Here is a 13179-nt window from a genome sequence, read left to right on the forward strand (position 1 = left end):
TACCTTGCAGCATAAGTTTTTCCCATCTGCTTATGGAAAATCAGAATGTTTTACAATTACATAATCAGCTTACTGAAGTTACTCACTTTCTATTAATCCTTTTTGTACTGTTAGAAGCATCACCTAGGAAATTAAAAGCTTGTAAATGTAATTAAAGCTCACTTTTTTGTCTAAAAGTTGCTAATTGAAAGAGATAACTAAAGAGACTTGGATTTGGAAGAATCATGTTAGAATTCCTCCCTAGATCCCCACGTGCTATTAACTCATGCTGGAATGTTACATCTTAAATGTTCGGCAACAGGAGCCCTTGCTAACCATTCCTTAACTCTGGTTTATGGTGGGAACTCCCCACTGGTTTCTCAAAACCAGAAGTAAATTTGAAAGGGTCTGGTTAAAATAAAATGAATAATCAATTAATATCTAAAGTGATAAGTATCTAGATATTTCAGGTGGTGATAGATTTTAGGGGCTTTAACTACATATGGCATCCTTTTCCATTTTAACTGCTATGATGGTTTGAAATCAGAAAGAAATGAATAAACCCATAGCAAAAAAATTCAGCTGAGCTGGGAAAACAGAAAAATAAAGTAGCTTGTTTGAGACTTGTCAAAATCATTCTTAGCCTTGCCGTGGTCTGCTCTCCATTCATACTCCTGCACGTAGTGGGACGTGTTGCAGTTGCGAGCGCAGCAGCCTGGCGCCGGGCGCCCGGTGTCCCTGGCCTCGGCGCAGCCCAGCGCGATGCACTGCGCTAGCGTTGGTAAAATCCCGCTAGCGAACCGCCTCGGTAAGTGCCGGTGCTTCCCCGGGGGCTGCGGCCAAGCGCGCAGCTGTGCAGCAAACGCGGCTTACAGTAGGGCACTGGCAGGTTAAGAAAACACTGACTTATGTCTGAAAGCGGTTCGAGGGTCAACTGCTACCAAGACGTGAAAAAATAGATCTGGAGGAGAAGTGGCTGCGTCTGAGGGAAAATCCTGCATGTGATGCTGGGGATTCTGTGAATTATTGGTATGTAAACAGTGTGTTTTAACTTAGTTTCTGTGTTTATGGCTCGCTGCTGGAAGAAGCCATGACTCCCGCTGGCGTCAGTGGATGCTACAAGCGCACAGAGCCTCTGTGGATGTGGCTTGTAAGTGCTGGGCTCCAAGAATTGTGAATTTKGGGTTAACCCTTGAAAAGCCAAAGACTACCTGAAAACGTGCTCCTCCAGGACCTTCCAGGGTGTGTACATACAGGTGTTTACTTAGGTGCAATCACTCTCTGCATCACTCCGGAAGAGTTTTCCTGTGCAGAGAAGTCCTTGCTGGCATGCCGTGCACACGTGTGCCGGGTTCRATCCTGTATTGCATTGGATTGCATGTGTATATGCAGGCTCTGTGCTTGTCTAGGAGGCCACACCAACAAACAACAAATTCTTTTACTCCAGTCAGAAAAGCTCTGATATGGAAACAAAAAACTTCGTGTTAGATGCTTAGATTGGACCAGGCTCCTGTGCTCTCATGTTGGTAGCAGATACTAAAGAAAATGGCTGGTCTTTGGTTTTAAGAAAGGACAAGAGACCTCTTCAGGGAGCTCATGAAATTGGTTCTTGGCCTCTTGGCCTGCARTCAGCCTCTTGGCATGACAGCTGTGCTCAAGGCAAATGGGCATGCCTATCCTTTCAGATCCTAGCCTGGATGGATGTGCCTAGACAGGCGCATCCTAACCCAGGCACACGGAGAAATCCTGTCTGTATGGCAACTTTACGTTCTAGCAAATACTTTTTATTTTCATAGACCTTATTTTATTATAGAGCATTTGCCTGAACTACTTTTACAAACCATTGATCTGCCTACATTGTGCATGAGCTATAAAAAGGCTCTTTGTGGTAAAGTCTGCTCAGGACCAGCATACTTATTTATGCAGYTTATTTAATTTTTACCTCAAATATCCAGGGTTCCAATCAATAAAATAAACACAAGAATATAAGTAAAGACGGGCAATTCTGCTGGTATATCTCAAAGCCGATAGTAAAATTTTTAGTAATTAATGTTCAGACCTGACCACTACTGCTTGCTATTTTTCTTCCTCAGCTGAATTGGTGGAGGTGTAAGGGCAGCAGAGAACTTGATGGCTCTCAAGGTATGCTAGGCTGTAGTCTTGATGTTTTTAGAAYAAATTGGACAGATTAGAAATTGTTATGTATATGCTTTATGCAGGCAGTTGGGTGAGATCTGAAGCTCACATTTGGTTTTGGTATAAAATTTCCTGAGATTACAGKATGCTGGATTCAGGTGCCGTGATAGGTGAGGTAGCATGGAAAAAGAAGTAGCAGTTCAGTGCTCGGGGCTGAAAGAAGAAACTTCAAACAGGGCTGGGTCCATCCGCTGCTCGCACAGGTCGAGAAGGTCGTGCATCGCGTAGCTGCTTCTCTCCCCATGGCCGCAAGTGCAGTACTGGTGGTTAAGGTTTTAATTTGCCTTGGTTTCCCAAGYTGAGACTTGAAGACACTATGCCAAACAACGATGACAGGACAGAGAAAGTCCTAGCTGTTCAGAGAGGAAAGGTGAGGAGGGAGAGTAGAAAACAAGTATCTAAAGGGCAAGTATGAACTTAAGACATGTGCACTGAAGAATGTCTCTTATGGAGGAAAAAAGAAGGGCAATTTTAGGTCATATCTGAAAGATGACTACGATACCAGAGATGCTGATGGGGCATTCATAATGCATGTGCTAGGGCCGTATTTCCCGGAACAGCATAGAGAACGTGAATAATTTGGTTTGATATTCTGGACAATCTGATTTTTTTTTAGAACTAGACTTAGAAAAGGTAATAAGGAGATTCCTTTGTAGAAGTGACTGGGATTGTCTTAATAGGGGTGAATAAAAATAAATAAAAGCAGCAGAGATGGAAAAATCTTCTAATGCTCTTTCACCTCAGCTGAATCCATACTTGTCAGGGAAAGCAAGGCTTAAAAACCCTCTGGAAAACTTTGAGAGCTGCTACTTTAATCTTCACCTTCTGAGAAGTTTCAAATATCAAGAGCAGAGAAAGAGAGAGAGAGAGAGAGACCAAGTCTCTAATTAGTGAAGGAGGCAGGTAGGACATTAATTGATTTGTTATGCTACTACTTTGACCTGTGCTGTATTTCGGAACAATAGAAGAGCGATAATGTTCTTCAACAGCAGAGCAGAGCTTTTATGTAATACCAAGTTAGAAAGCTTTGATCACAAACTGTTCCTGGGAATCTGTAATACTTGATGTATTTTTATAATACTGCTTTTTGTGATGTGTTTTAATTTCATTTATTTGTTCTTTGTTGAGGAATTAGTTTTACAGAGTCGGGGCTTCTTTTGCTTTTTGAAGGTGTTTGGAAAATAATAAAATGAATGTGTTTCTCTTCTAACAGYAGTATAGTACAAATCCAATAACATTTATGAGAAAGTGGAATAGTCTGTTTTTATGTATAATGCAGGTCCTAATAAATCTGAAAAATAAGGAAAGGAGGGGAAAGAAGGTGGAAAAAGACAGAGGAGGGATTTATTTTTATCTGTGCTGAATTGCAACGTAGGGTCAACCTTACCATGTAACAGTGTCTGTCATGGCTCCACAGTCCCAGATTTCACAGTGAAACATTATACTGTCACTGCATAGTCTTTGAAAGTTGCCATCAATAGAGGTGTTTAATAGTGCTAAGAGTCTGATTAATGACTTAGAACCAAAGAGACATTTAATTTCAAGACAGTACATAAAACCAATACTATAAAAGCAGTGTATTTACTGGTTATTGTGACAGTTAATATCAAAAACTATCGACTGACAAAAATCTGTGGGCTTGGTCATAATTTAATCACTTAGATTTTTTTTTTCTGTTGCAAAAGAGAACAAAAGAAAAAAGTAGGGTGTCCTAGCTAAACTTTTACATAGCTCTATAAGTAGAATATACATTGACTAAGATTTTTTTTAAGAAAAGGCAACACAAACATACATACATGCCAGGCGGTCTCAGAGAAGAAAGGACCAAGAGCTTTTAGTTCCAAAAAAGAGGTCCCTGGCACCTTAAATTAAATCCATTATGATCTTTCTTAACCTTTTTTTTTGTATGAGGACTTATTCCCCTAATCCCAGTGACAGTTTGAGACGTCATGAGACACCACCTGAGTTTTAGACCAAAATTAAGTATCTAGTTGTCTAGATTCCCTGCCTAATCATAAAGGAAAAACAGAGGTGGGACCTTGCGAGAGATGGCTGAGATAACTGAGACGTAGTGTCCTGATTAGATGAAGYGTCCTTTGCAAGCGCCTTTCTCCACCATCATATGGCAATGGCAACAGAAGGATATTGGCTCTTATTTTGCCTTAGCTATGCTAAGCTGTCAGTAGAAAACAGCATAATTGTATGGTAAAACTATTCATGTCAACACTCTTATCTGGGCATATTGCTTTAGGGAGGATTCACCTGAAATAAAGAAAACCAATTTTGAGTCAGCAGAAAAAGGGCCTGTATGGGGAAATGGTCTTGTTTATTAGGTTGAATCAGTGCAAATACCTGTGTAATGGGTAGAATCTTTCTGTGAGACAAGTCCATATATCAGAGCAAAGAAGTGTTGCTTTTCTTGGTACACAGAACTTCTCATCTTTGGCCAGAGGGCTCAGTATGTTTAAGAACTTCAACTCGGTCTTTATTGTAAGGGCTGGTTTTTTGAAATAATATTATCTATTTATTCTTCCTGACCTTGAACCACGCTTGTTACTGTCACTATGCAACATATATTGTTACATGAATGAATAGTTTATGCAGACTGAAGAGTAGGTATATTATGTATAGAATCAGGGAATTACTTGCATCATTTTGATACATGAAGGTACAAGTGAAAGACTGACATTCACAGTTACCAGAGAAACCAATTGTCTATTTGTTTATTAAGCTTTTTTGTTTCATGGCCCTCTAAGTAGTAGAATAATAAAAAAAWAGTGTGGGGAAAAAGAATATTCCATCTTCCTACTCTGGAAAAAACCCTTCAGCCAAAATAAGTATTTGACTGTTTTGCAAGATAATGTGTAGCATGATGTAATATCAGGCACCTGGTGCAGTCACATCATCATTGGTTTTAGCTTTTCTTCATGACTAACAAAAATTAGGCAACATGTACCAAAAAAGAAAAAAAAATCTGTAGGCCAGATGGTTTTTGAGAACTGAATAAAGTGAGAGGTGAAGTAAGCGTTTGACAAGAATGCACACGGAGAAGATTAATCACCACTTCGTGTTCTACATCCAAAATGATTGTGTCCTTGCTTGTCTGTGACATCTGATTTTGAATTAGACAACAGGCATTCCCTTTAAGAGACACACAAACTGTTCATCTGAATGGAAGCTAATATTGGACAAATGTAAACAATTTGGATACCTCCACATAACTCAGAAATCCACAATAAAAAAAAAGTTTTAAAGAATTAAACATTTCAATTAGAATCTACCGTGATGGTACACAAAAGTCAGCTGATAAAATGAAGTGCAGAAGAATACATGGTTAAATAGTTAAGAATATCAGTCATCTCATTTTAAAGGTCATGTTGTTTTTTCTGTCTGTTTGTTTGTTTTTGAAAGGTTTAATAAGAATGTCCTGAAAAACATACAAGAAACATGTAAAATGTGTCAAGTTTGGCCATACAGGTAGCAGGAAGCAGAAGCCTTAAAATACTTCAGCTAATTGCTCTGAACTTCTAAACTGCATGAGTGAAATGACTTGGGAGTGATGTGTGTCTGTAAGCACGAGAGTATATTCACATTTACTTATGCTAAATACGTGCACAAGTTTGTATGCATGTGGTATTTATACCACAGAGTACACTACATTTGTAATAAATATACAACAGGTTACCCTTTCATTCATATAAACATAAGCTGTGTATAATCTGTTGATCTTTCTGCATTCTAATGACCRTGGTTAATAGGGTGAGTTGATGTTTTTTAAAATTACAGCAATCTGTTTCTTTGCATAGTTGGACCCTGATACAGGCTGAGGCCTGTCTGATAAGAATATCTTTGTTAAACATATCCTTTTGTGGCAGTTTTTTCTAAGGATCTGACAGTTGGGATTTTTTGTGTACAAAGAGTATTAAACAAAGAACACACTTAGCTCAGATATATGCAGATATATGCAGCTCCTAATATACATACGTAAGTGCAACATTTGACATACAGATATGAATTTCTGAATTTTTATGTCCCTGATTTGTATTTACTGTACTTATATTCCTTGACTATCTGGATGTTTTTAAAATCTGTCATGACATTTAGATTATTAACATCATTATAAAAGCAAAGTGTTTTTGAGTTTTCTCATTAGTTTTAGGGTTTTCAGCCTTCATTTCACATCCTGTTTTATGGAAAGCTAGGCCAGTTTCAACAGGTTTTAATTTCACATTTGGGAGAGATACGAATTAGTAGTTCAGAGACTATTCAGACAGGTCTGACCTCAATCGACTCAGTGGTATGTTAGTTCTGCATAATAAAGGAGAAAGAGAGGAGAAATACTGCCAAATACTTAAAAATTATGAAGATTTCCCCTTGGAACTTCTAGAAATGACTTAAAATAAAAGACAAACCTTTCTATAGTGATGCATATTTTGTCTCAGTGACCTCATATCAGATATGAAAAGTAAGAAAAAGACAGTTTTCTAGCAGTTGGGAAACTTTTTTCTTTAGGATCTGAGGGCTACACATCTCATTCTTCATGTACCACTGTTGCTAATAAAGTGGTAAGCTCCAAGTTTTGTCCTTTGAACAAAAAGAACTTGAGTTCTGTCCTTATGGATTAAACAGGATTTGCAATTGCATAGTGACTGCATTTCCTTTCTGCTGTTCAAATAACTTTGGTGTTTAGAAACTTAAGAATGATCTCTCTTTAGGTATAAGCTCCTTCCAGGTGCTTGTGATTCTAGCAGTGGTGTATGAATTGCCCTTGATCATCTCAGCTGGCATTCTGYCTCCAGTGCTGGGAATACGGTGCAAGAAGCAGGACAGCTGGTAGTTGCAGAAAAACTTCCCCATAGGAAATGTTCTTTCCTAATATCTGGTAGGATTTTTCCCCCCTATTCTAAGCCTTCTCCTGTGTTGTTTTAAAAATGTTTTATTTCTCAATAATGTAGCCCTTGGTGTTCTTGTTTTTTTGATAAAATATTTGGTTCTCTCTGTATACTGCTGTACTCTTGGTCCTAATTATGTTATGGGGCATTAGATGCTCCTGGAAGAGGTAGATAAACATGCTCGAGGCAGCAGTGGCAGCACGTGCTCACCATGCTCTCCAGCCAACATTCCTCCACCCTGACCTGAGGACCACTTCTGGAGATAAGAGTCCCCTCTTATCACTCAGTTCTCGCTTTCTCTGCCAAGACTGTTAGCAAAAAGGACATTGAGAGCCAACAGCGTAGATAGTTTTGTAAAGCGGATGCTTGTTCACCAGAAACTGAGATCACTAGAATGATTTCATATAGCCCACCAGAAATTATATATTGTAAGATATTTATGTTCCCATTTCACCTAGGGCTTGAACCCTGAAGAACTGGCAAGTTATCAGTTCTGTAACTCATTTGTTTCCTCAAGACTTGGCACTTATTTAATAGTTTCTAGATGAAGTGTATCAAGAATCACATACCAACAGCACTTTGTAAATCGGTAGATGTTGCGCCTGCTTTAAAGATTGAACCACAGAACTGTCAAACATTTTCTAAAAATCACATGGCCTTTGAAGTGCTCTCTCTGCTGTACTCTGATGTGAGGTAGTCAAGTTATAAAATGAAAAATACTCTTCATATGACTAATTATCTGCTGAAATCACAACTACATTTTTTTCCTTCACAGGTAGCTGGCATGGTAATTGCTGGTTTTCAATTGTCAGAAATCACTGCCATATAATCAGAGGGGTGGCTGAGAGCAAAATGTCTTAAACATTTAGTTATTGTGATTTGCTGTACACTGCGCAGTAGCGATATCAAATAGCAACACAGGTTCTCACAGTGACAAATTATCCTGACTAACTCTGTGGACAGCTCTTTCCATCATGTTTGTGAAAAGATTAAAAATTAGGTAATAATTTCTCAATGAATCAGCCTGTACTTTCCAGTCATGTTTGCTATCATTTTCCCAGGATGACCTTAAAAAGTTTTATAATTTTATTTCGTGTATCTGTCTGAGTGTAAAACTATGCTCATGCGTCATTTAACACTCCTCAGCTGAGAAGGTGGATGTTTTGGCAGGGTTGGGTGTTGATGTCTTTATGGATGGAGAATGTTACTTTTATATTATATCAGTGACTCTACAAAATGTGATATTGGGATTAGGGATCTAATCTGTTGGAAAGTGATGGATGAGAACCAACTCCATTCTTGTTAAGTTTGAAAGAAAGGCTGACTTTTGTGACATATGTAAGTGCTATTTAGTTGTTTGCTTGAAGCTGAAGGGCTGAAGAACCAGAAAATTGACATTTTCATCTTGGCTGTAGCATATGTACTTATGAACAATCTAGTTTCTCTTTAAATTTCATTTTTAAGGTAAGATTGAAATAAGTCTAAATTTTGAAATATCTTTCTCTTGGAATAGGATGTTGTGGAATTCTTATTTTTCCTGATGTGGAACACTACTTCTCTTAAAGCCTGCCTGCATCTGCAGTCTCRCAATATAGAGAAACTAAACCCTGCCTCCGTTACATGTCTGGAGCAGAACTCCGACCATTTCACCTTTGCTGCATGAACATGACAGGCTCTCTTCTGTTTTCAAGACACCAGTACCACCGGTTCGTGGCAGGAGCTTGGCGGTGCTGTGGGACTGGGGGGCCTCCYCGAAGCCCGAGGGCGGGCTGGCTCTGCCACCTTCATAGCACTTCCACCACGTCTTGTGTCCAACACCACTAAATCCCAAGTTTCCCCCTCATGGCGTTAGAAAGGATGTCTGAATTTACCAGCCTTAAGAAAATTATTTTTTCTCTCTTTATTTCTAACAGATTTTCAAATTTTAGAAGAGAAAAATGCAAGAATAAGTCCTTCAGGCTTCGACCTTAGATTTTAAAATAAGCCTTTCTGAAGTAGGCACTGATAAGACTATTGCATCTTGAATACTTTCAGTTTTAAAAATACTCTGCCCGGAATAGAGAGATAGACATGTTTTAAATCTCTTTTGGCCTTTTTGAAGGGATGGGCATCTGTTGCTGAGCATAYTGAGGCGAACAGGGAAGTCTTCTCTGCTAATTGCAGTTTTGGCACCGGAGTTGCGTTCAAGCTGTAGTCCCCTAACCCGGGAGGTGGGGAAACGACGAGACAGGTTCTCCTTGGGCTGCCGAGGGAAGGATGGACGGGGAGGAGCGAGGCAGAGCCCGGTTTTGAACTCGGAGGGTCACAGCTTTCAGTTYGGCGCTTAGACGGCTACAGCTCGCCGCAGCTGCAGGCACCGCTTCCTTCAGCTCTGCAGAAATCTAATCGTTCCAGGGCTTCCAGGAACGCGAATCGCCACGCCGAGGCCTGGCTATTTCGACACAATTCGGAGATATGAAGAGAATTGGTGGAAGAGTGAATCAGGGGTCAGCGCCTAGTTCAGCGGCCCGCCGGGCGGCGCTCGGCCCGATAAACGAAAACACGCCGAGTTTCAGAGAGGCCAAAAAAATGTCTTAATGAATAACTAGAGCTCGARTGTTTCAGCGAGGCGGGCTGCCTTGGCAGAGCCTGGTCGGCAGTCGTTTCTGAACGAACAAGACCGAAACCGCGGTGGCGGGCAGGGCCAGGCGCAGGTGCAGGCCGGGCCCGGCGGCCATGTCGCCTCTACGCCGCCATGGCGGCGGGGCAGGGCCAGGCCCCCTCCCGCCGGCCAGGCCAGGGCGGCCAGGGGCGCTGCCGGGAGCCGCGCCGGGGCGAAGGGCGGGCTGGGGTGAGCTGTGCCGGGGCGAAGGGCAGGCCGGGGCGCTGCACTTGGCCCCCCCACCTGCCTCTGGCGGGCTCCTACTCCCCACAGCCCCTCCGGTCCCTTGGGCGTCAAACGGCTCTTTGGTTGGTTTCGGTATCAGTTTGCTCTTTCTCCCTTTTTTACAACAGCCTTTTTCCCATCCGGGCGCTGGGGCTGCTGCGCCGTCGCCGGTCGTTCGACCTGCCAGGCCATCGCGCCGCCGCGTGAAGAGGTTCGTCGGCTTTGGGAGTGCGTTTGCGTCACTGTGAAGGAATGTGCAAAACCTGGCGCCAATAACCCTAATTGGTGAGTGGGGCTGATTGGGGGTGAGGTGGAGATGTTGCCTCCCGCAGCTCTGCCGGAGGAAGCAGCTGAGCAGCGGCCGGGGCGTGATGGGGCCGGCAGGCCAGGGCAGAAGAGCTGGTGTTGTGGATGTGGGGAGGTTTTCTGGGTTGGGGCTCATTCGGGTTTCCTAGGGAGAAACTTGCCAGCCAAGCTAGAGCGTCTTGGTATGGCTTAACCTTCCTAGGAAGACACTTCCATGTGCATTTCATTAAGAAGAAAACAGGCAGGACGAGCGGAAAAAACCAGTACATCTCCAAGAAAATTCCAGTGGGCAAGAGCTGTTAGCTGGCTCCAGATAGACAGGCTGGGCTGCTCTAAGTAATCTGCTTTKTAGAGGTAAGCAAAAAGGGGGGGACCAGTCTACACTTCAGGGTATAAGAAATTACAGGGCAGCCGAGCTGCTAAAAAAATTAAAGCTGATGCCTTTGCCTTTATAAATGCAGCTTGTTTGCCAGAACTCTGCAATTGGATTAAACTCAAAGCATATGTTCCCTGACTTCAGGATTATCCCACACTGTGCTGCATCCATCAGTTCTGCTCCCTTAGCAAAACAGCTCAAGTTCTCGAAAGCAGCGGAATCACGCGTCCGGCAATCGCTGCACCACCTTCGATTCATTCCTCAAATTCCCCCTTTCTCTTTTGTCTGCTTCTTTCCCCGTAGAGATTCTTCTGGACTTGTTCCTTTTTCTTTCTGATGTCTTCAATGTCTTTTCCTTATTGTCTTGCATTGTGTATATCACCTCTTTCACTGCTGAGAGGTGGCTCCTGTGACTTGTTGAGCGCATCTTCAAATAAGCCCCCTCATGCTTTTTCCCTGGAGAGGCTTGTTAGAAATACCAAAAAAATTAATCTAATTTTATTTCAGCTGTTTGGTTCCTCTGATGTATACAGAGACTTAACAACAATCGGCTTCTGTTTTCCTGAGATTACTGGTTTTAGTACTGATCAATACTTTTAACTGTTTCCTTGCTGTTTTCAATCTTCTTTTGATTGTAAGCTCTGGATCAGAGGCAGTCTTTTTATTACAATCACATAAAAACTAGGACAATAAGATCTGGTTTGTGCTTAAGGCCCTAGATGAATTCTAAATTATTGATTGTGAAATACTTCAGCACAGTGCAATTTGTCTCCCTATGTAGGGTATTTGCAACAGTCTATGTTTTGGTCATAGCTTTTGATGAATCCTTAAAGAAGATTAATATTTTCTAATCAAACATACAGCATACTGACTGAATTTCAGGTTGGCCTCTAATCTGTATAACTGGCATGAAATCTAGGATGGCTGGGAGTCCAAATCCTTTTTGATTTACCATATGTTGTCCTGCTGATTATCTGCCTAATGAAGTAAGTAGGTGGAGGCAATCTCTGTGTCATCTGCAACTATGCAAGGTTCTTCAGCAAGTCTCTCTCTGGGAAAGTGGGTTGGAAATATTTAGGTGAAATGTTTCTTCTCAGTAGATACCTGCTCCTTTGTGGAAACCTGAGGATGATACAGAAGATCGGTTTTAATGAATTTACCAACTTTAAAATAATGTAGAAGAAAATAATTGAACAAGTCTGTGATCATTCTTACTGTCTCAAGAATGAAAGATTTCAGGCTTTCCTCTTGAAAGTGAAACTACTTGCATTATGGCAATTAAAAATAAATATTTAAATATAAATAGATTTTTATGCCTTTTTTTCTGCCAGCTTTTATCTGCCAGCTTTTATCTATGAATATTTCAGGCCTGGAATCTTCATTTTGATTTGCAATAGGAAGCAGGAGAAAATTTCAGAGAATTGTGCTACAGTGTTTGGACTTGCTACTGAAGTCAGAATTCTTGGAAGCACTTTACAATTCCTGATTTGTGAAGATGTTCTTACTGGCAGAAATTTAAAGGATATTTATGGTTTTTTTTTTTTTTTTTTTTTGATAAGGGAGGAAATTTGCAACGTATGAAATTAAGAAGGAATTYGGGCTTTATTAATACAGTATCTGTAGTGAAGTCTGATGTACGTCTGCAGTTTTTCTGAACTGTCATTTCTGAAACTGCCTAGAGGAAGGGAAAGACTTTCTTCTCGTTTTTGTCAGTTTAACATGGATATAATTATATGTCTGTCAAGGGATTTGCTCCCATTTTCACCAGTCAGGAGACATTGATGACCCATAGCACAACAAATAAAGAAATTCCACTTCCTTCACTGTGAGTTCAGATCTCTCAGACAGATGGAGAAAGGAAGACAATGGAAAGGAGCACTCAAAAGAAAAGCATGAAAATCATGCTTGGGTCTTTTTGGAGAAAATGAGTGGAGCAGCCCTGATAGGGGCTGGAGTATGAGTTGTTTCATAAGGGAGGGGTGGCAGGGCTTGGGACATTCACCCTCTCAGATTTTGATTTAAACCTGAGCACAATGGTGAGGCACCTGTTGAGAGCTGAAAGCTTTTGTAGAGATTTTGGGGCTAATTGTCGCCTCGCAGCTGGAGGATTATGTGTAACCTGAGTATTTAGCACTGAAGTTCTTACAGCAGCCTTGACAAGTACTGAAGGAAAAAGTTTTTTTTTTTTTTTGTGGGTTTCTTTTTCTTGAGGGGTGGTGGTTAATGCCACAAAATGATGTTTTATAAAGTTTGTCTTTAATCTCACCTTGCTGTGATGGCCTTTCTTGAAAGGGGACTACAATGCAAGCGAAGCCGCTGTAAATGCAAYGTTTTTTCCATGTAGAAAGTAACTGTTGTTCTGTTGAATATTATAGCATGTGCAGCGCTGAGACAGATCTCCTGTTCTCTGTGCAGTAGGTCCATGTGGTTTTTTTCTTTTGTATTCTTAAAATACTTTCTATTCTGTGAACATACTTGATCTAAATTGATCCTGTGTTGCCTGGAATTACTGAGACAATAGATAATACTTAATTTTATGCCCATGCAAGACTCCACTTACTTCA

The 13179-nt window shown here is 41.0% G+C and overlaps 1 protein-coding gene across 1 annotated transcript in view; it reads left to right on the forward strand.

The window, feature by feature from the left end:
- Positions 1-741: 741 nt before the first annotated feature.
- The window catches only part of ZDHHC15 (zDHHC palmitoyltransferase 15), a 158859-nt gene continuing 146421 nt past the window's right edge, over positions 742-13179 (forward strand). Inside the window, exon 1 of the mRNA XM_085324284.1 lies at positions 742-787. Coding sequence (XP_085180410.1) covers positions 742-787 — 46 coding nt within the window. The remainder of the gene's footprint in view (positions 788-13179) is intronic.

Source organism: Rhea americana, unplaced genomic scaffold, assembly GCF_003343005.1.
Source record: "Rhea americana isolate MKP2758 unplaced genomic scaffold, rheAme1 scaffold_90, whole genome shotgun sequence".
Taxonomy (NCBI): domain Eukaryota; kingdom Metazoa; phylum Chordata; class Aves; order Rheiformes; family Rheidae; genus Rhea; species Rhea americana.